This window comes from Aspergillus pseudotamarii (genome assembly GCF_009193445.1).
Source record: "Aspergillus pseudotamarii strain CBS 117625 unplaced genomic scaffold BDV38scaffold_62, whole genome shotgun sequence".
In the NCBI taxonomy this organism is placed as follows: domain Eukaryota; kingdom Fungi; phylum Ascomycota; class Eurotiomycetes; order Eurotiales; family Aspergillaceae; genus Aspergillus; species Aspergillus pseudotamarii.
Genome location: NW_022475076.1, coordinates 151,318 through 176,963, shown reverse-complemented (window position 1 = coordinate 176,963; position 25,646 = coordinate 151,318). Strand labels below are relative to the sequence as shown.

General features: G+C 45.6%; 7 protein-coding genes across 7 annotated transcripts; 4 read left to right on the top strand and 3 right to left on the bottom strand.

Moving 5' to 3' along the window:
* Positions 1 to 227: 227 nt before the first annotated feature.
* nic96 (linker nucleoporin NIC96) lies at positions 228 to 3,864 on the bottom strand. The gene is made up of 6 exons (XM_032055621.1): positions 3,829 to 3,864; positions 3,260 to 3,727; positions 2,537 to 3,188; positions 1,509 to 2,490; positions 702 to 1,444; positions 228 to 604 (listed from the first exon to the last, which is right to left on the bottom strand). Exons 2-6 carry the CDS (start codon positions 3,694 to 3,696, stop codon positions 278 to 280), a joined length of 3,141 nt encoding a protein of 1,046 aa, XP_031909836.1. The 5' UTR covers positions 3,697 to 3,727; positions 3,829 to 3,864; the 3' UTR covers positions 228 to 277.
* Positions 3,865 to 4,116: 252 nt separating this feature from the next.
* On the top strand, positions 4,117 to 4,581 carry BDV38DRAFT_274090 (cytochrome c oxidase assembly protein COX16; the record flags this gene model as incomplete). The annotated part of the gene is made up of 2 exons (XM_032057790.1): positions 4,117 to 4,440; positions 4,501 to 4,581. The coding sequence occupies 2 exons, from the start codon at positions 4,117 to 4,119 to the stop codon at positions 4,579 to 4,581; spliced, it is 405 nt and encodes a 134-aa protein (XP_031909835.1).
* A 2,077-nt stretch (positions 4,582 to 6,658) lies between these two features.
* Positions 6,659 to 11,596, top strand: ptpA (putative protein tyrosine phosphatase (Pyp1); the record flags this gene model as incomplete). Its single annotated transcript, XM_032057789.1, has 4 exons — positions 6,659 to 8,077; positions 8,177 to 8,404; positions 10,059 to 10,662; positions 10,755 to 11,596. 4 exons carry the CDS (start codon positions 6,659 to 6,661, stop codon positions 11,594 to 11,596), a joined length of 3,093 nt encoding a protein of 1,030 aa, XP_031909834.1.
* Positions 11,597 to 12,475: 879 nt separating this feature from the next.
* On the bottom strand, positions 12,476 to 13,154 carry BDV38DRAFT_286532 (uncharacterized protein; the record flags this gene model as incomplete). Its single annotated transcript, XM_032060690.1, has 2 exons — positions 12,476 to 12,539; positions 12,610 to 13,154. The coding sequence occupies 2 exons, from the start codon at positions 13,152 to 13,154 to the stop codon at positions 12,476 to 12,478; spliced, it is 609 nt and encodes a 202-aa protein (XP_031909833.1).
* Positions 13,155 to 14,916: 1,762 nt separating this feature from the next.
* BDV38DRAFT_181285 (FGGY-family carbohydrate kinase) lies at positions 14,917 to 17,263 on the top strand. Its single transcript, XM_032052082.1, has 3 exons — positions 14,917 to 15,243; positions 15,338 to 15,898; positions 15,973 to 17,263. Exons 1-3 carry the CDS (start codon positions 15,019 to 15,021, stop codon positions 17,029 to 17,031), a joined length of 1,845 nt encoding a protein of 614 aa, XP_031909832.1. The 5' UTR covers positions 14,917 to 15,018; the 3' UTR covers positions 17,032 to 17,263.
* Positions 17,264 to 17,495: 232 nt separating this feature from the next.
* Positions 17,496 to 21,060, bottom strand: BDV38DRAFT_274086 (calcium/hydrogen antiporter; the record flags this gene model as incomplete). The annotated part of the gene is made up of 5 exons (XM_032057788.1): positions 17,496 to 17,727; positions 17,800 to 17,963; positions 18,025 to 18,849; positions 19,015 to 20,849; positions 20,910 to 21,060. 5 exons carry the CDS (start codon positions 21,058 to 21,060, stop codon positions 17,496 to 17,498), a joined length of 3,207 nt encoding a protein of 1,068 aa, XP_031909831.1.
* Positions 21,061 to 22,162: 1,102 nt separating this feature from the next.
* On the top strand, positions 22,163 to 23,493 carry BDV38DRAFT_274085 (proteasome regulatory particle base subunit RPT6; the record flags this gene model as incomplete). Its single annotated transcript, XM_032057787.1, has 3 exons — positions 22,163 to 22,397; positions 22,466 to 23,141; positions 23,235 to 23,493. 3 exons carry the CDS (start codon positions 22,163 to 22,165, stop codon positions 23,491 to 23,493), a joined length of 1,170 nt encoding a protein of 389 aa, XP_031909830.1.
* Between the last annotated feature and the right edge of the window lie 2,153 nt (positions 23,494 to 25,646).

Below are 25,646 nucleotides of genomic sequence, written 5' to 3'. Positions count from 1 at the left end.
GCCCGTTCAATGGTTTTCCATGCTAGATGTTAAGTGTCGATCTACATCGCCTTGATCCATCCGCCCTTTGCGGAACCTCGACGGCCCGGCGCGGAAAAAGTCCGCCCATAGGTTTACCCTCCGACATAGATGTCTATAGAACACCAACACTACCTACAATTTGCACATATAATAGTTCTGACCAATTGGCGCATAGCCTGTACGAGGAATGATAGTAGTAAAGTTAGGTAACATCAAGCATACACTGCTGCATAACAACTACCTAGTGGAATGATATTTAATATGCCCCGATTTCTGCTCCAGCACGGGCAAGCGTCTCGTAGACTCTGGGTGGCAATTTATACTTCACCATGCCAGAAAAGATCATAAGGTCTTTAGCCATTACCAGTAACTCATCAGCTAGGCTTTGTCTGATTTCATTTTCGTATGTTCCAGACCTCAGTCGTTCTCTTTCATGGCCAATACACGTGATGCTCCACATTACCACATGCCCAATATTGCGAGAGATTATCGTGGGAAAGGATGAGAATGCTTGAGCTGCGCTTCGGATATAGGGCACCGAGCCTCTAGCCCGAAGAGGAAGGATATTCAAGGCGTTGATGGCCTGCAATAATACTGTTAGAGACAAAAGCCCAGAGGGAAGGGGAAGAAAGTAGAAAAAAACAAGAGTCCATCAATTTGCCATGGGTGATGATACTTACATCCAGAGCTGGAGTCCATTTTCCTGCTTCAACCTCAGCTTTGGCTTCCATCATTTGAAGCAACAAACCACATGCATCACGGTTGACTGGGCGGATTCGCTGGTAGTACAGAGCATTCATGTTGTAAATGCTTATAATGTTTCTTGCCAGAGCCACTGGGTCTTCCACTGCCGTCAAGCTGAGGCTACTGCTAGGGTCCCTAAGAGCCTCCTGCTCTGAGGCTTGAGCATCTTGCTGTTTTGTCCGTGGTTGCAATGGCTGCAGCTTCAAGGAAGGACCGCCCAATTCGACAGCTACAGAATCAGATAGTGCTCTGTTGATGATATCAATCACGCGGTCGTAGTCTTCAGCGAGATGGTACAAGAGGACGGCATCCGTAATCAAGCCCTTGTCATCGGCCACAGCTGCCGCTTGTACAGTTATGGTTTTCAAAAACTCCTCTTGATCTACCAACTTGATCAAGCCAATCCGTTGCTCAATGAGCCCCTTGACTCTGGTTCCATCAGAACGTACATCCCCTAACAACCTGGCGAATTCCCGAGTCTCCAAGATATATTCGCGCAATGCTTCGTGACACACTGAGGCTTGTGACTTGCCTAAGGATCCTGGAAGGTCAGCGTTGAGGCAAAGTAAGGAGAAGTAATCAATTGCTGCTTCCACGAATCCAGTACGGAATTCCTTCGTGTATTGTATGACGAGATAACCGAAGTTAATCTGTGGATATTGTTTCACAGTGAATGACACTGCTTCTGTTAGCAAATATATGTATAGTCAAGGCAGAAAAAAGCGAAGTCCAATGTTACTTACAAATTTCTTCACCTGAAGTGTAAAAATCAGATACGCGCAGCAGGCCATAGTAGGCTAAAGCAATTGCAAAGTGCACTGCGCTGACTGGAGCGTAAGAACCGAGGTAGGAGACAGCTTGTTCAAACATTCCGCCCAGGATTTGTAGGAGGAAGAAAGTTCCATAGCCGCCAGGTCCCTCTTGGCCCTTCCCGAAAACTCGCTGCCCGATTTCAGCAATATCTGTCTGGATATCCTCTAGCCCAAAAACATCTCCTGCAACCTCTTCAGCACGATCATCTTCTCTAGCCAAGCTGAACTGCAGCCACATCCAGTCTTCAACACTTTGGTTTACACCTTCCAAGCGTCGGCGACTAAGGTCACAGCGTCCGATAATCTTGTAACAAGCCATCCGATAAGGATCGACAGTATTATCAGGAGCATTGCGTGATCGTTGTTGATATTCACCATTGATTTTTTGCTGTAGGTCCCTTGGTAAACGTCTATTCTGTGCGTAAGTTGTCATATAAGTCACGAATTTATGATCCAATGACCGGAACCCAGGATCTTGGCTAACATATTCTGCGGCCTCAGTAATGAACCCACACCGGAGAAGATAGAATATGAGGATCCAGCAATAATCCTGACCAACCATTTGCAGCTCTGTCCCGTCTGGAGCGAGATCCTTCCTGACCGCCCTAAGACGAATATAGGCGCGAATTTTATTGATCACAGTTGGTATTCCACCAAGTTGCGCTTCTCGAGGGTTTTTAGCAATCACACTTTCAACTTCATTATAGAATAGATTCTCAAGAAACGCCCTGGACCCATCCACAATCCTCTTCCTCAAACTAATAGCACGTCGCGAGGCGGGCGCTTCTTCCAGATAATCTTCAGAAAATTGGCGCTCCTTCAATGCACCCGGATCTGACGTGTTTACAATGTTTGGAGTTTCTTGGACAATGCTTATCAGCGCATGGTATGCGTCAAAGAGTTGCCGGGGAACCTTATGCCGTCAGCTGAGAACAAAAATTTCAATCAAGTCAACTTACATCGCCACCGACATGGCTTTCAACTTCGGAGAATTCGTGGAGGATAGGGAAAGTACGTGCTTGGAGCCTAGCGGAGTTTAACAATTGGACCTTATCCGCATAGCGGCCCATCTTTTCCCGTAAGAAATGGAGATCTGAAGACTGAGCGCCGGATGCCTCGCTTCGCTCCATCGGGGTTTCAAAGAATCGACGGCTCGCCGTTCCAGTGCCGGGTACACCAATAACCGATTTCTCCATACCAGAGCGCCCAAAGACACTCCTGTTGGTGACGCCTGGGGCGGTGTAGCTTGATGTGGCACCAACTTGTTTCGACTGTCGCACAGAACGGCCGAACGCGCCTCTTCCATCACCAGTATTTTCATCCTTCTGTGCTAAACCGAAATGCTGGAAAATTCTCCGACGCTGCTCTTCCCAATCTAATTCGACCTTTTCCTCCAAGAATATATCGAAATCTCTATGAATACGGGTAAGGCTCTCGGCGATCATTGCATGGCGGCCGCGTTGTTGTATATTGCGCAAAAACTTTTGATTGTCGGGGTCAAAGGTCTCCTGTTCTTTCGTAGGGCCTAATACCAAGGCTTGGGGGTCTAAAGCTTTAAGATCCCTCAAAGTATGTCCTGGTGAAACTCCAGACGCAGCAAGGAGATAGTGACTGTTGCGATTGAAAATTTAGTTATGTGGTAAAACCATAAAAGGTATATTAAATCTGATGAATATACGTACGCTTTACTGTTCTGTATATGCTGTGGACCCTTTGTTCCGCCAGTACCAAGTTCTCTTGCTTTTCTTCGGATATCATCGAGGCCCAATTGAAGACTAGGTAGCTCTTCGTAATTGCTGTTTCGTCCTACTGCAGAAAGCGGTCGTTTTTTACCACGCTCCAACAAGCTGTTGAAAAACGCAGGCTGCGTGGAGTGATTAGGAGGCCGTGAGAATTGGGTTATATTAGCCTGCACCTGGCTCTGCCCAAAATTTGAAGATGGGGTAGGCTGTTGCTGGGTTTGCGGCTGTGCGCTAAAAAGTGACCCGGTCGATTGACCCTGAGTAGAAGTATTCCCTACAGAATTCATTGAATTATTCGTCGTAAAGAGAGTTGATGGCTGTGTGGTGGCTCCCAGTGCACCCCCCCCAAATAAAGAATTTGAGCCTGTGGATGCCATTGAGCAATAAAAACAGCGGGAAGGAATGGTCCTTTAACAATCATAACAGTGTTGGGTTAGTAAATAAATCCTCTTTGATAAGAAAGTGGGGTAGAATGATACAAATGGCAGTGGATGAAAGGGAACGCTCACTGTTTAGTCACGCCAGGCAATCTTGGACATCAGAGTTGGTAGGCCTTCGCACTTGATGTTTATGAAACAGCTCTGCCACGAACTGTATTTCCAACACCAGCTTATCTCGGACTTTCTATTTCACCGAATGCTCAGTTCTCAAGTCCAGAGATTGCGTGCCTTAGGCTCACTATGAAAGAAAAGCCCTTTCTACAACGACGCAATCTAGGTTTAGTTACGAGCAGAATAGTACACCACTTCTTATCTTCTTGTCCTAGACTTACCTGCATTCTCATATTATTTTTGGCAATGCCCGTGTTCCAAAGCAAAACGTTCCGTCGTGCAACAACAGCTTCGTCTTCACTTGGGGAACGGATCGGCGAGACCTACCGTGCTAGATTGCCAAAGCATCCGTTTCTTCTCTTTGGATTACCCTTTGTTATGATAATAGTCGCGGGGTCATTTGCTTTGACCCCTGCTGCTGCCCTGAGATATGAACGGTACGATCGCAAGGTGCAGCAATTAAGCCAAGAGGAAGCAATGAATTTAGGGCTGAGAGGGCCAGACGGGGAAGAAGGAATCAGAAGGAACCCTCGAAGACGGATAATTGGAGATGAGAGGGAAGAGTACTATGTAAGTTAAAGTATTCAACTTGTCATTATTGAAGGGCACATCATTAACAAACTTTTACAGAGGCTCATGGCCAAAGATTTGGACAACTGGGAGCAGAAAAGGGTGCAAAGATTTAAGGGTGAGCCTGATGGGAGACTCTGAATAACTTGCTTTAAGTACTATAATATTACATATTCTGCATTCTGATTATCTCGCTTGTTGGGTGTTTAAGCATTTGTTCATTGCTCTGCAGCCGATCAGTTTGCTTCTGTTCCTATATAGATACCTTCCCTCCCCCTCTCCTTTCTCTCTCCCATTTACTCATGTGCTTAATTGCCAGACAGCCTTTGCGGGCCAAACTGTCATGTACACATAGCAACTGTTTCGAATCCACTCATTTAGTGATTTCCACTTATAGAGGGTCTGCCTCTTCTAATATAGCATATCCTTGTGTCAGCAGTCTCGGTAGTTCTGCAAGAGGCTCGGTATGAATAGGTTTGAAGGGTCCCCCACCATATGTTGCTACCTAGTTTTGTCCCCGCGTTGTAAGAGATATAACTAAAAGATCAGAAAAGTGAACCTATTGGGTTGAATTGCCTTGGCATTTATCCTTGTCCCTCTTGTCTTTCTCAACCCCTAAAGCCGAGAAATCAAGATGAAACATATTTGTAATGTTCACTAGTATTGTAGATATGACCGGATTGCAGAACCATCAGTGTCGAGGATTGAGTAGACCCACATGTTGGTGTCACATCCAAATAGGCAAAGTCCGCGGCGACATAGAAAATGAACAAACTACAACAACTGCAGTACAAAGTAGTAGAACTTAACTCCAAAGCGTACATTATCCTAGGTACCTACAGTGCTGTACTTTGCACTCTATTCATAACCAAAACAAATTATCTCTATTATATGAACTCTTTGCTTTGCTTCTTAGGTAACTTTCTCTGAAAAGTTGGGCTATTAAAAATACAACCCTTTTCAACTTCATATCCGCCGGGTGGTTTAGTTACGTGGAACAAACAGACAACCCACGAGATGGTTGGTATAGGCTCTGTTGATGTTTGTACTGCGGTAGCCTTAGCAACGGAGTATGCCATGGTACTCCAGAGTATGTACAATGATCACCATTGGAGTTACTAGTATAATACTTGCAACTATATATTGCATACGAACAATATCGTCAGCTACGACCGACGTGACTTAAGTCTAACTATGTACATAAAAAACATTATTAGAAAAAGCAGGTAACTGAGAATCTACCCTAAACTCCTCGCAATTCGGTTGCTATCACTAGTTAGTTAAACTGACAGAGGACTGTGACGACTTATCCAACATAGAATCATAATAGAGAGCAGGCTTAAGATTTTTCCACTCGGAAGATCCAGACCGGCCTCCTGCCTCATAAGTTTTGGCTTTTCTGCACACTTTCGCCGCTTCCCGGCCCTCTTCTACCCACCATCTACGTCATACCCAAAGAACGTCTTAGTTCCTTCAATTTTCTTCACCACTCATTCGCCCTACCTGAAATTTCTCGCTTATTGACCCGTTTCCCCCTTCGTGCTCAATGATGGTAGTGGACCAGTGATTGGTACTGTGTATCAGCCAAACCCCTCTCCTCCCCCCCACCTTTTCTTTCTAGGGCTTCGATTGGCTCAGAGACTCTGCCTGGAGTTGAGCGTGCGATCATTTTTTGGGCCCCCTTATGTGAGATGCGAGCCACAACCGCCGCTGTGGCCAGAACTTCATCCACCTCTAGTACCCAATCTTGTCGCCTTGTGTTCGAGGTAGACTACTAAGCCCCAGAAACCTAAGGTTATCCTTTTCTTTTTACTGTACTAATGATTCTTATCCACTTGTGACTCGACATTTTGGAAGATCGTCTACCTCATCCAACGTTGTCCCCATAAATCTCCGTTCAAGACCTGCTGGATCCATCGAGGATACCAACCCTTGCGCATAGACTAGTTGTGCAATTTAGCGTGTTCTTTACTATCAAACATCAACAGCACTCGGCTACGGTGCTAGTTAAATGTGATAGCACTTGGGATACCAGAGTGCAATTCTTCTAGGCTGATTAGTGCGGTTGGAGAAGTCCCCAGGAAAGTGCTCCGCTGCTGGGCGTTCCCATTAGGAAACCCGATTCATCTCGACATGGCAAGCGGGCTTTCCAACTAATTTGAGCACCCGAGCGTTATTGGAAAAGCAAGGGAAAGAACGTTGTGTATGTGAAGGAAATATGTCTGCTATGACGGGTCCGAGATCACCTACTTCTCCATGGCCTCAGGAGCCACCAAACCTACAAATTACAGGTCACCCTACCTCAGCAGCAATTTTTTCGTTGTGTGACTCTCATCAGTCTCCGCTCAACTCCAGCCTTAGTCCTCGCAATGCAGTCCCAGAACGTTCGGGTCCTAATTATTTCTCTATCAGCGTAGAGAGTTCCTCCACCCCGAGAAAGACTGGTGATACACTCTCTTATACCCAGTCCTCAATTCCTAGTCCGAAACCACACTTATTACCCACGAAGGCTGTGCTCGATGATTTTGCGAATCATATAGGAACTGGCTCAACCGTTGACGAACGCAGTGTGTCTGCGATCTACAGACGCTCTTTAAGCCGTGCCTTGCCGAAAAAGGATTCTATTCCTGACCGATCTGACACCTCTTCGAACGCAACTTCTGAAAATGGTCGCGCCGTTGCAGTTGAGCGCTGTGCTGAGTTACTTGAATCCTCACCCAATGATGTCATACTCTTAGATGTGCGGCCATATGCGCACTTTGCGAAAGGGAGCATCAAGGGATCATTGAACCTCTGCATACCAACGACTTTATTGAAGCGCCCTTCGTTTGATACACAAAAGTTGGCAAATACTTTCACAAACCACGTGGACAAGATGAATTTTGCGAGGTGGAAATATTGCCGTTATATCATCGTCTATGATGCAGGGACTTCTGACATGAAGGATGCGGGGCCTTTAGCCAATGTGCTGAAAAAGTTTACGACCGAAGGATGGAATGGAGATGGACTGATACTTAGGGGTGGGTTCGACTCATTTTCGAACCGATTTCCGACTCTCCTGCAACAGAAAAGTTCGCCTGCAAAACCGTCAAAAAAGCCAACTTCAATGCATATAGACCTACCATCTGTTGCCCCGATTGCTGGGGGCTGTGCTTTGCCTGATTCCTCACGTCCTACGATCCCCTTTTTTGGGAACATTAGGCAGCACATGGATCTTCTTGGTGGTGTCGGACAGATTCCTCTCCAGCTGCCTGAGAGTCTGACAGAATCGTTGAGGCAGTCACTTCCACCTTGGCTGCGGGAGGCGACAGATCCAGCAGACCAAGGCCGTGGTGTTTCAGAGAAATTCTTAGAACTCGAGAAGAAGGAACTAGAACGCATGAAACAAGCCCTGACTTATGACAAGCCTTCCGATACTTCAGCAGCCGGTGTTTTCCCAGCGAAATTCCGTGTCGCAGGTATAGAGAAAGGCACAAAGAACAGATATAACGACATCTATCCCTTTGACCACTCCCGAGTGAAGTTGCAGGATGTGCCGCCTGGGGGGTGTGATTACGTAAATGCAAACTTCATGAAAGCAGAGTATGGCAATAAATGCTACATAGCTACTCAAGCCCCTGTGCCCGATACATTTATTGTGAGTTCCACCGATCCCCAGCATCTAGTCTAGGCTATACTTGGTCTTTGCAAATCCTTCTATCAGTTCTGATATTGATTTGGCTTACGATGTCTTCAGGATTTCTGGCGTGTCATCTGGGAACAAGATGTCAGGCTCGTTGTTTCGTTGACGGCAGAGTTCGAAAGAGGCCAGATTAAATGCCACCCATATTGGGAGTCTGGGAAATATGGGCCTCTTCAGGTTAACAACTTTTCCCAGAAATACCTCGATATAGATTCTCCAGATTCGCAGCAAGTCGATTCTTCATTCAGAACAAACGAGGATTCCGGTAAACCTTATATAATTGTACGGCATTTTGGTTTGTCGCATTCGGCTTTTCCATTTCAGCCACTGCGTGAAGTGACGCAGTTGCAATATCCATGTTGGCCAGATTTTGGCACCACCTCACAGCCTGCCCATCTACTTAAGCTGATTGAACAGTGTGATAAAGTCAGAGGTGAAGCTCCCACTCGTGACGTAGGGGCAACTGGGCGGAGGCCAGTGTTGGTCCACTGCAGTGCGGGGTGTGGCCGTACGGGGACCTTCTGTACCGTTGATAGTGTGCTGGACATGCTAAAGCGAACACCCACAGAAGATACAGTACACTCGCGGAACTCTCAAACGGTTGATAATTTCTACCGCGACTGCGCGTACGATGGAAAACTGGACCTCATTGCCAAAACCGTAGCTGACTTTCGTACACAAAGACCTAGTATGGTCCAGAACTTGAGTCAGTTCGTCCTGTGCTATGAGAGCGTTCTAGAGTGGTTCGTTTCTCGGATGGAAAATGATGGAAAATAAAAGCTTGGGGCAGTACTAGTTATAAAGCTGGTCGCCTCACTCAAGTGTCAGACCTTTGGCTCGTCAGGCACGGTCTTGTTGGTTATGCCTGCTGTTCAGCATCTACACTTGTCTGGTCTCCCTTAATATATGGCATGTATACATAGACGCATTCTTGGGTGTTCGGCAGAGCACTTTATCTTGACTTTCCCTTCTACTTATTTCTTTGGGGATCAAGTCTCATTCGGTCTATCATGGAATTTGCTAAATAATTGGCTATTTACTCGTGTCACTCTGGCGAATTCATGGTCTCTCGTGACTATACGCCGGAGAGAGACGGCGGGCCATTCTCTTCCAGGTTTAAGCTAGAGATATCTATAAGGTGTGATGGAATGGCAAGGGCACATGATGTAGAAATTGTTTTAGGAGCATGGGATCTGTTCCTCGTGTGATACGAGAATAAAAATAAACTGTACCTGAGGAAAAGCCCAGTATGAGCAAAATAAGAATAGAATATAGGCACCGAAATCAAAAAGCCAAAGACCGCAACCTAAAAAATATAAAACTGAGTTTTTGCGTCCACTAAGAAGGTGGTATGAGTCTGGATATTCTAGGCATCATTAACTTCTGGATGGCTGCCTCCTCCTCATCCATCTTTTTTTTTTTTTTTTTTGAGTGGATTGCTATAGTTACTGGACGCTCAGGCAACCATATCTGGCGGTCGGCGACTGCCTGACTGACAGCTTCCAAATCGATTAAATCCCCACTTGCTCCTACTCACATCCGTGCTGATAATGAAAGAACCTCTTCATTTTGAGGCGGCATGTTCGTCTGCTTTCACTGGATGGCCTAACAGATCTGCATCCTTAGATGCTCATATATTTGCAAGTGCCAGATTTCACCAGCAAGCTTCAAATTAGATATTCTTCTGCTTGTTCCTTCCATCTTCAATTACTTAGGGCCTTCCGAACGAGTCATTGAAACCGGTGCCATGCTTCTAAAACTCCCCACAGAACTGATACAACTTATTTTTCAATACTCAACTACACCAGCCTTTCTGCAGGCAGCTTTCGCTTGTCGCACGCTCTATGCCATTGCCTCCAACTGCCGGGAGATTCTATTGCATCATCTGTACCAAACCCCTGGGGTGAATGAGGATCTTCCACCTGCCGACTCAAAGCAATTGTTCCGGGTGCTCCAAAAACGCGCGTCCCAGCAACTATATGGTGCCCAGTTCACTGCAAGTTGCACTCAGTTCCACTTTGGTTCGTTGGTCCTTGATGTCAAAGCCTCATCGCTGGCCCCCTCTGAGCACCAGATATTTGCGCTTGTCTATAAAGGACATGAGGACATTCAGCTTTTCCGCACCGAGAATGGCCAGCTTCAGCTTAAAGCTTGCTTGAAACCACACCGACTTCAGCCAGGAGTAGTCGAGGTTCTAAGGACAGCCTTTGATGCAGATGATGGCCTCTATGTCCTACAACGCTTTACACCTACGACTGAAGAAAGTCCAGACTCGGGGCATCCGTTCATCAAACAAGCATTCAAGTCCTATATTAAGGGGCAGGTCTATCTCATTCGCTATTCCCTCCAATCTCGACATGACCCCGTTCGCGTCTGTACGTTTCCAGACCATGCTGAGTATGAGCCTCTGGCTCTTGCCGCTGCCCATCGAGATACTTTTGCAATTTCCTGGCAGCATTCCCATGAAAGCGAAGAATATGAAGTAGTGCTTTATAATGCACAGAGCGCATCTAGCGCTCACAGCCTACCAAGCGTAATAGGTTCGTTTCCCAGTTCTATTACTAACTTACATTAGCAGAGATAGATCCTGACCAAATTCCAGATGTTGCCTACGATTCCTGTGTCCTTGTAGACTGGACCAAACAGCGTCAAAATGATGACATACATCCTCATGCAAGATTAGCCAATCCCCGTTTCAATTGTAAGAAAGGTCCTGTGATAGAGCTTGCATTCAACGATAGATCAACCCAAATACTCTATTACCACCGTGCCCAAACTTTATATGGGTCATTCCAAAACATCAAAAGAATCAATATGACTTCTTTCCCGGTCCAGCCTACATTATATCAGAACTCATCCCTGGTGCAGTTCTCGGGTTCTTTGCGTCTGCTCTTCTCAATCGCCATTCCCTTTTATGGGACACATGCAACGCGAGTGGAGGAAAACGGCCATTCCAGATGTCAGTGGAAATACCTTGCCTTCGGAGTAGCCACTCATCGCACGGAAGATTGGACTGTCGCATGCTTGTTGAAATCCGAAGCATTCTGCTCATCTGAACATTGTGGGCATGTTCTGAACCTCGAACGCGGGCGACGCTTTCTTAACTGGACAGTAGTTGCACGACTTTGGGGCTTTCAGGATTCGAATAATTCCCTCGGTTGTAAAGTCGCTACTTCAAAACATGGCACACGGATTGCTGTCGCTAACTGGAATGTCTTGTACATCTGGGCATTGCAGCCCAGTGCACTCATCGAACAAAATGCCAACGGATATTACCCGTCCTTGCTGCAGTCCCCCGGTTCGGCAATGGTCGAACTACGACCACTCGTTATCCCACTAGATGCAGTCTGCTTCGAATTACGTTTCACAGATGCGGAGGACGAATTGTTGGCTATTACAGACCGAGGGTTGATGTATTGGAATCTTGGCCCGCTAGGAAGAGGCCAAAGAATCACTGAAGAGCTACCCGCTTAGATGGGTGATTTGGGATGATTTAAGCGCGTCAGGGTTGTGGAAAAGCATAGCACGGGTCTTTGATGGTCTCGGATCACGTGTCATGATATGTACCTGATCTTACAGTGCTAATGTGGATGGGTCATGGTATCGACGAGCAATGCACTCATGTATTAGCTGCGATATCGTCAAAAATATCCATTAGGCGCAGAGAAAAATTTCTATAGTTTATGTTCCAATGAGATAATACAACTGCCGCACATTAATCCTTGATGTACTGTACTACCTGGCAAGCAGTTTATTTCAAAAGGTAGAAAGATATCTAACCTTCGACGCCTGCTAGTTAGTTAAAACACTATGGTACTTACGTAATAATGGCAAGAACCACCGTAGCAGAGGTATATTTTTCCCCTTTACAAAGTATACTTTCAACACGTAAGCGTCATGGGCAAAAGAAGCTATTTTGAGATGCATGTTCTCCAAGTCCATCGCTCACGCACAAGAGGCTACCTACAATCAATGCATGACTATCCCATCTTCGCTTTCTTCCCAGGACTGATCAACGACTCTCAATGTAGCAGCGAAGATTGTTGTATAAGGCAATGAGTTAAGGGGATCGCTTCCAGGATTATGGGATTCCGAAATAAATTTGAGTCTTGGTCAACTTACCACTCGGAGTTCTAGGACCATCAGGGTATCTACTAGAAATAGTGCGCGTGTCAAAGATTGCATATGGGTTTGTCCTAGGACCTTACGTGGTAATCTCCGATATGCTTCGACAGTTTTGGTCTGATCGTTCTCACTCTTTTTCACTCCTCCCCCCCTCACATTTAATGATAAGTTCTTAGGACAAATAATGGCGACTATGAGTGAATGACGGGGAAGAACCGGCCAAAAAGATCATTGTCCTTCTCCGCTACCAGACATAGCCAAAAATGTGATGATGAGGAAAACCCACCAATACCTGGTAGGATGCAAGATATGTCAGCATATTCTTGGTAGAAGAATAAATCTAGAATAGAAAAAGCGCATACTTTTGAAAGAATGTTTTCTCAGCGACATCTTCGAGGTTTGTGCCATCTGGACTGACAACAACAGGGCGATTAAGATGCGGCCGGGGTCCAGCTTCGAGGGGGATGAATTCCATAATAGAGCTTGTTGTGTTTGGTGCAATGGTAGACTCGAGCGATGATAATGTTAGGGCGACATGGTACACTTTCTTAGAAGAATCGAGATAAAGCTGAAGCATTGGCCTCTGTCCATCACTTCCTGCGATGGCAGACCAAGACGTGAGAGTCCCGGTCCATTGTTTCGGATCGATCCCGTTGGAGGAATATAGCCCAACACGCACTAGGTTTGGTGACTCAGTGTGCACCGTAATTGGAGGTGAGTAGGATATCACGTTGGACTCCAAAGTGGTTGGATCGTAGGAGACGCGGGCGAAGAGCGAAGGTTCAGAGGATGTTATGGGCCAATAGAGAATATCTGTTGAGATATTTTGAGAAGGGTATGGAGTAGTAGCCTGAGCGTATGAGTTGATGGCAGAAAGTATCGAAATTATGACGGTGGATGGGCGCATATTGAGGAGATCAATGATAACAGGAGGCGGAAGTAGAGGATGTCGTGGGCGTGGTTGCAAGTGTATGTATGTATCCACTTCTGTAAAAAAAAAAAAAATAAACCTTGGGGTGTGACCTGTACGGAAAGTACAGAAAGAGAAAGGGCCCATTCGATACATGTACTTACTATATCTATAATACAAGCAGTAGGTACTCTGTATATGTACTGTAATACCAGTTCTACAGAATATATATGCTGTATTGTATATACAGCACATAGGCATGGGTGTATGTATGTATGTACTTAATACCTACTTACCTACGGAGTAAGTGCTTGTTGAGCTGGCGGGGTCGGCTAATCCTGAATCCTGATATCTCAACAACTACTCCATAGAGATGGTAGCTACCTAAATGTAACGGCGGTATATTATATTATATATAGATGACTCCACGGCATTCTGGATCGTTGATCCAGAATTATATGATCTTTTGGCCTTGTGGAATATAGGGCCCTGGCTATATCTCTTACACTAAAACCAAATATTTAGGCTAATATACTGTTATAGATAGATATGCCAAACACAGAATACTCCCTATACTATATTCTATAAATTATCAGGTAATATAGCTTACACTGTATAATTACTTTCTGTAACTTATATAATATATTGCTGCCGTGGCTAGTTGTTAAGACTATAAACAGTGCAATTTTCCATGGAATAGAGATGGCCGCGCTGCTCACATGGCCAAGTGTAAGAGATCTCGCCAGGGTCCGATCTTCCACAAGACCAAAAGATCATATAATTCTGAATCGACGATTCAAATACCCTAGTCAGACCTACTATGTATATAGTTACACCAAGCTTTTACCAGTTACGTTACTATATATGGAGGTGTGCACCATAAGTCCAGTCCAGATGGGTCTCCAAGTCACGTGATACCGAGAACGATAATACTTTGCACATAGCTTGTTCAAGAAATTCTGTTGATATAATATCACATAATTTTAAGACCCATCTGGACTGAACTTATGGTGCACGCCCCCGTACATTTACTAGTAATGCCATTCCTACTAGTATTTAAGTAGTCTCATATCAATACCAGCCGTGTATACGGTATACCGCCTTTCTCTTAGGAGTACTCCGTCTTTACCTTTACAATGACCATTAGAGTCCATAATGTAGAGGAATTCCTTTTATCTCTCTATGACTTCACTACAAGGATACTGTACATACATAATACTTCAGGTATATACGGAGTATATCAGGAAGATCCGGCCCAAGACTATTAGGCTGATTCGGTCCATTCGGAACTTCTAGCTCCACAGTGTTGTTCTGTTTCTCCACATTAAATTGGCCTGAAGGGTCAGGTTAACAACTTCTGTGGTTTTTCCCCACAGTGCTTGGGATGATCCAAGTATACTCCGGACTCCGGAGTATGCTGTCATACTAGGTACTATAACTAGTACATCCCCTCATTTAAGCTTCAGCCGTCTTTTACAACCTTCGTTGTTTTGCTCCCCTTCCCTTTCACAACCCTCCCCCCCCTCCCAAAACACACACACATATATATGTTGAACTACAGGAAATCGAAGGAAGAAAAAGGGCACCAAACAGGGAAAAAAGGTGAAAAAAGTAAAGTAAAAATAACGCAAAAAAGACTATAAGAACTACTTTCATCCTCTCCTCTATATCTTTCCTAGTCTCACTCCCTGAAGTGCCACTCTTTTTTTCAGAAAAGGAAACAAGGGGAGAACCTTTTCCTGGTGAGCTCAACAAGCCTCCACAACCTGGTTCATCTGACGCCTCTGGTTAAGAAATTACTTTTGTCTTTGTCATACACTCAATATTTTCCTTTTTCTTGCCGTCACTTTCCTCTCTCACCATGTCCTCCATAGCACCTTCGATGCCTTACCGCCGACCATCGCGACAGGGCTCTAGACAGGCATCTAGAGATAGCCGAGACGACATTCACTTTCACATAGACCATTATATCGGCATCGACGTTGGGACCGGCAGTGCCCGTGCTTGTATCATCGACGGTAAAGGGGATATTGTTGGTTTGGCATCGGAGAATATTGGCCTTTGGCAGCCACAACAGGGATACTATGTCAGCTCTTTCCCCTCCCCTCTGCCTTTTAATTTCTCTTGCCACATGCTTTATACTATCGATGCTTAACTTATGACCTATGGGGTTTAATTAGGAGCAATCTACCAATGACATATGGAGGTGTATATGTGTTGCTGTCCAGCGCGCCATTAGCCAGCACAACATCGACCCAGAAACCGTACGTGGGATTGGGTTTGATGCAACATGTTCGTTGTCGGTGTTCTCCAACGTTACCGACGAACCCATATCTGTGACGGGGCCTAATTTCGATTCGGATCGTAATGTCATCCTTTGGCTAGATCATCGCCCGGTAGAGGAGACAGAAAAGGTTAACGCTACTAATCATAACCTGCTTCGTTACGTTGGTGGGAAAATGTCCATTGAAATGGAGATTCCCAAGGTCCTGTGGCTGAAAAATCATATGCCCAAAGAACTGTTCGACCAGTGCAAGTTTTATGACCTGGCGGATGCACTGACCCACATCGCTACTGGCAACGAGAAGAGAAGCTTCTGTAGCGTTGTTTGCAAGCAAGGCTACGTCCCTGTCGGGGTGGATGGAAGTGTCAAAGGTTGGCAAGAAGATTTTTTGGCCGAAATAGGCCTTGGGGACCTCACTCAAGAGAACTTCAAGCGGATGGGAGGTGTTGATGGGGTGGTGAGCCTTTTTCTTTGCTTCAGGTTTCTGCTGGATCATGTAATTTTATTGATGTTGACTGCTGACTGCTTCAGAACGGCGATTACCTAAGTGCTGGAGAACTGGCTGGAACTCTTTGTGAAAAGGCGGCTTCCGAACTGGGGTTACCCTCTGGTATTGCTATAGGGAGTGGAGTCATCGACGCATATGCAGGTTGGGTTGGTACTGTTGGTGCTAAAGTCGACCTTGGATCTGAACAGCTAAGCTCGAATGCCGCGAAGAACGATAAGACGCAAGCCTTTTCACGCCTAGCAGCCGTTGCCGGTACTTCGACCTGCCATCTTGCAATGTCTCCAAACCCTGTATTTGTCCCTGGTGTTTGGGGCCCCTATCGTGACACTATTCAACCGGGATATTGGATGGCTGAAGGCGGACAGTCCGCGACTGGGGAGCTCCTTAAATACGTCATTGAGACTCACCCAGCCTTTAATCAGGCGGTCTCGATCGCTGAATCCTACAATGCCAATATTTACGAATACTTGAACGAACACTTGAAGGAAATGGCTCACGAACAGCAAGCCCCAAGTGTGGCTTATCTGGCACGCCACTTTTTCTTCTACGGCGATCTATGGGGTAACCGTTCTCCGATTGCAGACTCGGGAATGACTGGCTCCGTGATTGGCCTTACATGTAATAAGTCTGTGGATGGGCTCGCTATCCATTATTATGCTACGCTCGAGTTTATTGCTTTGCAGACGCGCCACATCGTTGAGACCATGAACAAGGCTGGTCATAGCCTTACCTCCATCTTCATGTCGGGATCTCAGTGTCAGAATGAGATCTTGGTTGGCCTCATCGCGTCGGCTTGTGGCATGCCTGTCCTTACCCCCCGGTACATCCACGCTGCCGTCTGCCATGGTGCAGCTATGTTGGGTGCCAAGGCTGCCAGTGCTGATGCTGACGGCAAAACAGAAGATCTATGGGAGATAATGGATCGGATGAGTAAGCCGGGGAAGAAAGTTGTTCCGACAGACAATGCGACTGAGAAGGCCTTGCTTGATGTCAAATACAAGGTATTCTTAGAGCAATGTTATAAGCAACAGGAGTATCGGAGTCTTGTTGACAACGTTGTGAGCTCATGGAATTCTACTTGAAGCTGGCTTTTAAGTTCTATGGCCACTTGTGGTGCATTTATTACCTCTTTTGGTGACCTTTTGAAAAATACTGCTTAGTCTAACTTCTCTCAAGGTACACACAGTCCCTCCAAGTGGCTTACTGCATTGTGGGATCGATCAATGAACATGGATGGGGTTTCGTTATAGGTATAGCTATTTTGGGTTATAGTTACAGCCCAAAGTGCGATTGAAATGAACCCTCGAGTTGCTTTTACATATGTAAATACCCCTTGGTCTAAAAAAATAGTGAACCAAAATGGGTCCTTGGAAATCTTAGGATTAATTTCTGTGAACGCGGAACATCTACGTTGAAAGTAAATACTTTACAAAATTCAAGCGTCAAGGTTCAATCAAACGGATATCTGCATCCCTCAGAGCCCTGCGAAACAGCGCATTTGTTCACTTGAAGGATTTGCAATTAATAGGCCATACCACTCATTGATCTATCGAGAGTGAAATGTCTGGGAGGTGCCAAGCGCCAACGTGTCGAGGCGATCGACACCCATGACATCCATGTTGCTGTAGCCAGACAAGTAAAAACCAATCACAACGACAAGATATGTAAGGACAAGGATAGACCCTTTGAAGTAGTTGCTCTTTCCTTCACCGTGGACATACGACAAGAGAAAGACACAAAGTATTACTGAAACCATGTCCCATTGCGGGAAAATAAGGCTAGGAGCAATTTAGTTTCCCGTTAGATTTCTGATCCTTTCCTAGTAGTTTTAGGGATAGAGTTGAACATACTTGAAGGTGTGAGTTAGAAGTTCTGCTGGATCAATTAAGCGTTCATAAATAGCGCTGAACAGTACCAGAGCTGGAATCTGCAGAAGGCAAACCTGCAGGGCGTAGGCTGAGCCGATCTCCATCGACAAGGCTATATTGCCGTTCATGGCGAAAGAGATGGCGTTCTATAATATTAGAAGTGAGCTATTGCATTTATTGAATTTGGAGTTGACCGATCAGACATACCAAGAACTCCGTCGTGTTGGGGACTAGAGCAAATAGTGTGATTCCAAGGAACTTTTCATCAATGTCAACACTCTCCAGCACCACATCTACGGTGTTCACAAGAATTTCAGCAATAATTGCATAGAAAACGGTGGCTCCTAGAAGGATGATCGAGCTCCTAGCCTTGCTCCAGTTTGGTGCATCATGCCCGCCACTGGTTTGGCCGTTCTCGAGTCCAATATCATCAAGCTCCTCTACTACTGCCTTGATTGGGTCAGTGGATCCCCTGTTACTATGGCGTGCTGGGTTCTGTTGAACGGATAATTTTCGGGTTCGAGCTGCATCGCGGGCAGCAACTGCTGCAGCAGTTGCTGCAACTTCTGTTACCTGGCGCATCAGGTGCTCATTCTCTTCACCCGACAACCCCCCGAAACGGCTAAATCTCGAGTAATCCTCATCGCCCTCCCCATGCGGAGGGACAAGATAGGGCGTGTTCGTATCACGCGCCGAGCTTGACTCCGGCTGTTCTGCGCCGGACTCGATTGAATTTTCGGACAAGCCGATATGCTTCAGGGATTGTCCTAGAATACGTTTGTACAATTGAGAATCCCTAACGGACCCCTTTAAACCTGGACCAGAGTTTGCACCAGCAACTGCTGGTGGCCCGCTATGGACGAGGTGCCTTGGCTCGTAAGGACCGTGCTCCTGGACGACAGCCGCGGCTTTCTTCTCCTCAATTTCTGTAGCCCATATGAGGGCAGCGTGGGTTCTAAGCGTAAACCATAAACCAATGATATACGATAGAAACAGAAATAAAGCCGCAAACCATGAATAAGGCTTTACAGCCTTTCGAAAGAAGCTATCATTAACAGCAGGGACCTGAGAAAAGTAGCAACGACGGCAATCACTCCCCCCCGCATCTATAGTGTTGAAGCAGGGGCGACAGTTTAATTCGTGCTGAATGCCAGATGAGAAACAGTTTCCAAGCGAGTGAGTTGGGCGGAAACTTACGCTGCCATATATTTGATAGAACAGAGTGGGCCCGAAGGCAGCAATCACAGCGAACATAAGCATCGTAGAGGTAACACCGGCGGATTTAACATTAAACCTCTGTGTTTTACGCTTGATGGCTCCAAAGCACATAGATAATCCAGGGAGGAACAGGATGCCTGCGAAGATACTACCTATGATACTACCTTCAACAAGCTGGCCTTTACCCTCGGTTAAAGCAACGCAGTAGAGGTAGACTTCGACCACCGTTGAAAAGAAAGCGTTAACTGCAGCACCCATACCCATTGAGGATTGTGCGGAGATCGAAGCAACAGCCTGTCCAATGAAATAAGCAAGTGGGATGATGGAAACAAGGGCCAGGGTGAAAATTAAACCCGGGTGAGTCAAGGAGTTTTGAACACCTAGAGTTTTTTCCAGAAAGAAGTAGTCAAAAATCACAAACAGTACAACGCCGAGAAGATTGATCAAGAAGATGTTGGTGCCGCCAACCGTGTATTTCCAGTATCTTAATCCGGCGGCACGATAGGTGCATAAAAGAATAGATGAAGAGGAGTTTGGGCTCAGCCGTGTATATGAGGTATCGGAATGGTATGAAAGGGCGAGGGGATGGCGACGAAGATGATCAAATAATATAATGGTCACACGTCCCATTGGAATCCAGAAGACCAGCAACCAGCAGAGGAGAGATACTAATAGCATTAAAGGTCCCACGAGGAAATAAAAAAAGACAAAGAACACGACACGACCAAGGGTCCACTCGCCACGGCCAAACAAACGTCGTTTATGGCGACCTAGAGGACTATCGTGTGAGCTGGCTCTTTGTGTCCGTCCTAGCAGGCTGTCTTGTTCACTGGCAGAATCAATGCTATTTCTTCTTCTGCCCACGAGGGATCGGCCGCGGCGAGGGCCAAAGAACAGCCTTCCATGTTCTAGGTCACCGTTTTGCCATTGCTCATACTCGCTAATGCTGCGGCCTTCGCCTTCATCTTCCTCTGCATAATTCTCATCGGTGTCAAGGCGAACAAATGATCCGAACGGGTAGATAAGGTACCAAGAGAGGCCGGAGAAAACTTTCCCATATTCCACAGCACTTGGAGAGTACGCGAAGATGAAGCAGGCGACGGAGCCAATAAGTGCAGCCAAAGCAAGCCACCACCCGAAGAATGCCGTCCACAATAAGTTTGTTAGGAACAGCATGGTCCCCACTCGACCACCAGGTGACGAATGTATATCACCTTCAGCGGTCTTCTCTACTGAACGACTCTTTTTGTATAGGGCAGGTTTCCATAGCCTTATTCCAAAAGGGTGCGTTTCATTAATAGCCTGCTGCCGATCCTTCAATGTAAAGCTTTCCGCATCGCTGACGTCCTCCTCGTTATTATCGTTACTATTTTGGCTTCCGCCCTCAGAGTGCTGCGAAGAGGTGCCATTTCCGGCTCCTTCCAAGCTAGATGCTGGTAGAACGGTGGTTTCATTTTCATTATCCTCAGGATCTGTTCGTGTCAGGGGACTGATGCGAGCATTGATTCTTCGCCTGAGGCTCGAGCTTTGCTTTCGCAAGGGGCGCATCCTTGGTGAATTCTGAGGATTCGTAGCCTGTTGCTTAGCGATGTCTTCCTCAACTTCTTGGACATCGTCATCAGTAGAGAACTCTTGACCCTTATGGGGTATCGTCCGCTTAGAAGACATGCGACGTGTGACGGATGGTTTCCTTGGTTTATCGGATTGGGTTACCGTTGATGGCGATTGAGACGGAGGCATGCGGCTCGAGCTCTCCGGTCGACTTTCGTCCGGGCGTGAATCAGGTTCCTCCCTTTCTGAGGGTTCCAAAGTACCTACAAGAAATATGTAAGTGATATAGATTAGTAGCCCCAGCGACCATCACTAGAACGCACCATAGGTTCTTCGTTGCTGTCCCGTAACTCTTGACTGGCGGACGGTTCCAAACGGCATATTTTCATTGCTTAGATTTGACGGTAATCGTAGAGACGTTTCTGGTTGAAACGCAGGGGAGGAATTACCATCTCCTCCTTGATCTCCAGACATGGTGTCGTTTATTGCTCTTTATTCTTTCATAGGAGTGGTTGATTTTGTGAAATTTATCAGGTGTAGTATTTAGGAGGCTGGGGAAAGCGGAAGGGCAAGAGCTTACGGCAGTGGAATCAAAAATAAAAAATAAAAAAAAAAATAAAAATTCAAAAAAAAATCAAAAATCAAAAATAATAGGAAAAAGAGGAGCAAAGTGAAGGAAAAACAGTTCACGAATACAAATTCGTAGAGAAAAAGGGAGAAAGATTCTGGGGGCGGAAAAAGAAGTCGGCCAGGTGTCCGGCACTCAATAGAAAAAGAGACAATATCATCTGATGCCTGTCAAGAAACCAGAAAACATGTTGCAATCAGTGCCGAAAATGGATTTAGAGGTAGGCTACCAGATAAATGGGCGTTGGAGGGAAGCTCTATGAAGCTAGTTTCGATCATGAGATAAGACAAGAATTCCCAGTTTCATCCCCGCAAGTCAGCTGAGACCTTGACTGTAGGTCTCATACCTCGTCTAAGTGGTGAAGAGCAGGCAGACGATTCCTATTAATTATTCCACAAATATGTAGCTATCAAGATACGCTTTGACAGTTCAAGATGACTCCCTATACTTCCAAGTTTTGACCTCCTTCACTTACGAAACGTACCACACTATAAGGCCAGAATGATCATTACTACTAGATAGCTGGTAGCAAGGACCCCACATACACCAATCAAAGCTTTCTTTCGTACCCAGCCGCCACCGTAAGTTACTCCATAGGTACTAGTAGGTATGTAGTTACGGAGTACCGTACGGCGTACAGTGATTCCTGGCAGTATTGTGTAGCCTGGTAGCCTTAGGCATAAGCTTGTGGCTGACTGAGGCTCCGTGGCTAGTGCTCAAGCTACGTACCTCTTGCTCTCCGGCAACATCCACCACTTAACTTAACTATTGGGCGACAGTGCTTCATCCTTCCATCCAGAGTGCTCATCTGCTTTTCTTCCCGTGGTTAGGTTTCCATATCACATATAATTCTCTCTGTGCCACAGTGCGTTCCGAAATCTCATCTTCAAGATCGTTGGTTTCGTAAAACCAGTTTGATACCGAAGGAGCGTCATCACTATTGCCACAATGGCGCTCGATAATTATTATCACAATAAAATCGAGAGCATGAAGCTCGAGATAATTCAAGGGCAAGCGGTGCTGCGGAGATTGGAAGCACAGCGTAACGATTATAACTCGAGGGTGCGGTTACTTCGGGAGGAACTGGGTTTACTGCAACAGCCTGGCTCCTACGTCGGCGAGGTGGTCAAGGTGATGAGTACCAAAAAGGTACTCGTCAAAGTACATCCGGAAGGGAAATATGGTGAGTTTCATTGCCGCCTTTGCCTCGAATTTGTCATCCTGTAGCTGACTCGTTTGGCGTGCATCCAGTGGTGGATATTGCAGATGGTGTCGACATCAGCAAGCTGACTGTAGGCAAACGAGTCGCCCTACTTTCTGACTCTTACAAATTGGAAAAGATGCTACCCTCGTCCGTTGACCCCCTTGTGTCTCTTATGATGGTTGAGAAGGTTCCGGACAGCACGTACGACATGATTGGTGGTCTCGATCAACAAATCAAGGAAATCAAAGAAGTTATTGAACTTGGCCTGAAACATCCGGAACTGTTTGAATCTCTTGGTATCGCGCAACCGAAAGGTGTCCTTCTGTATGGGCCGCCGGGAACTGGTAAAACACTACTTGCTCGAGCAGTTGCCCACCATACGGATTGCCGATTCATTAGGGTCAGCGGTTCGGAATTAGTGCAGAAGTATATTGGTGAAGGTAGCCGTATGGTGCGCGAGCTATTTGTCATGGCTCGGGAGCACGCGCCGAGCATCATCTTCATGGATGAGATAGACAGCATTGGATCCAGCCGTATAGACTCAGCAGGCTCAGGCGATTCGGAGGTGCAGCGTACAATGTTGGAACTGCTCAATCAGTTGGACGGATTCGAACCCACAAAGAATATCAAAATTATCATGGCTACAAACCGGCTGGATATTCTCGATCCGGCCTTGTTGCGTCCGGGACGGATTGACCGGAAAATTGAATTCCCTCCGCCATCGTAAGCATTATTTCCCTAACTCTAGAGCATGTTCTCGGCAGAACGACTGGTAGTGTGTGCAGATGACTAACTCACCTTTCTTATTGACATTAGGGTCGAAGCTCGCGCTGATATTTTGCGAATTCACTCACGATCAATGAACCTTACGCGTGGTATCAATCTAACAAAGATTGCAGAAAAAATGAACGGGTGTTCTGGTGCAGAGTTAAAGGGTGTATGCACCGAGGCAGGCATGTACGCTCTTCGAGAGAGGCGGGTGCATGTTACGCAAGAAGACTTTGATCTGGCCACGGCCAAGATTCTCAACAAGCATGACGACAAGGAGGTTGCTGTTTCCAAGCTTTTCAAGTAGACATGGCACGACTGAAGAATGAAAGCGGCTTGATAATTGATCTGAGCTTATCGCACGAGCAAAAAGCATGTAACACAATATGCCGCCTGCTAGTATTGCTACCGTCTTGGTTCTATTGAACGAGTACTCAATCAGCAAAGTAGTACTACTGGCTGTTTTAGATACTGAAAACAAGGGTTCCATCACACTCTTCTCAATCTTTAGTGATATAGAGGCCAATCCAGTAAATCTCTATCCTTGTATCTAGTAGAGGTGGTTACCGGATGGCCTTCTCAACTTTCACCATATCTGATTTGGCCCATTAATGAGTAGTAATTGTGGACATGAGAATGTCTTCTGCATCATGACAACCCCCTACGCAAAAATAGAGATACCTTAAGGAGGCAGCCTCACCTCACCAAAGGTGAGGCAGTTTTTTAGCTTTTTCGTTTCCATTCCTATGTTCACCGCCTACTGATATCGCAAGTTGTCTCCTCGAAGGTTGGACGAATCTTTACGGCTTATTACAACGAAGCCGACCTGGTCAAAATGAAAATTATACATGTGGTATATACCAACAGCGACGCACAAAGTACTAACCCACAAGTGCTTGCCGAGTCTACTTAATCTACCTAATGGTACGGAGTACGGAGTATATATCTATCCTCTTATCTATCAAGATTGCTTAAATTACGTTAATCTACTTAATCTACCGGCATGCCTTCCTAGGCGAACTCGACTTATCGGACTGGTTAGTTAATATTTATTATTGGCTTAAGATGCTTCAGATGCTCGAAATACTGAAAATACTCGAAAGTCATACTAATAAAGAGAGATATGTAACTTTACATCGTGTATAGCTAGGATTACTTGGGAAGGCTTAGTAAAAAGTAAGAGTAACGTAACTGGTAAACGAGCTGCGCATGCAAGCCAGCTACACAGCTCTGTTTTCTATACAATCAACACATTTTTATACTTGAATACCTCAACAATGAGACACTGTAATGATATAAGAATTGAATATAGTATATAACTGTATTTAATCTTTTGTGTAGTTAAAGGAAGAAGCATATATAAGTAATAATAATTCAAGTATTCTATAATACAGCAGTATTTTTGGTACTTTTTATTTATAGTATAAATATATAAGAGAAAAATTTTAAAAAATCATTGATAGATTTATCCAGCATATTAGATATTATACATTAAGTATTATATCCTTACTATCTCTGATTGTTGAGATATTCGAGTATAAAAAAAAGTTTAATATGTATGGAAAACAGAGCTGCGCAGCTCGCTTGTATGCGCAGTTTGTTTACCAGTTATGTTAACTAATAACTATGCGTGGCCGCTGCTTAAACGCCAAGGCTTCAATAGATTTCATTGTGACCAGGTGGTTGATTAGTCCGCCATCCTTTTCCCACACCAGAGACTTGGCACAATGGCAAAAGCCTTGAATGGAAGTATGCCAAAATATCAAGACCAGCTCAGGCGAGCTGAATAGCCATTTAGTTGGGAGATTTATCAAGTATGATCTGCAAGGGATACCTTCTTTCCTTTTGGAATGCTACTAATTTCCTGTACGGTGCTCCATAATTGGGTCCTCATTAACCATACACTCCGTAAATCGTGTAGGATGAACAGAGCAGTCTCCGACTCTTGGTTGACTATTGTTTGCTACCAGTGCGGATAGTATAAGCACAGCGTCTTATAACTATGGTCATGGTCATTTTTGTGCTTATTGGTTGTCCATAGAAGAGGCCTCCCAGTGTTGAAAGGTTGGGCCAAGTTGGGGGTCGAGGTACGACTCAAGAACGTTACTACTTAGTTATCTTCCCACTCAACAAATAGGAAACTGGGGCAAGGGGGAGAAGTTTGTACGAAGAACAAACCAATTAATTTATCGATATGAAGAACTGGATGATCGCTTTCTTGGGTACTTCGGTTGACGCGTCGTGGGAAGAAGTTTGAAGTCCGCGTGACCAGCAGATCAGTCATCCCGTGCGGATCAGCCGATTATTGTTCTCCATGCCATTTTCTCAAGTATCCCATTCAGGGTCTCGACTTAAGTGGGGTAGTTCAGATCTGATGACCTTCAGTAGGGTGGATACTTCCAGACGGAAATAATCACAGAGTATAAACATCGATAGGAACAAACTGTACGGATACCCATG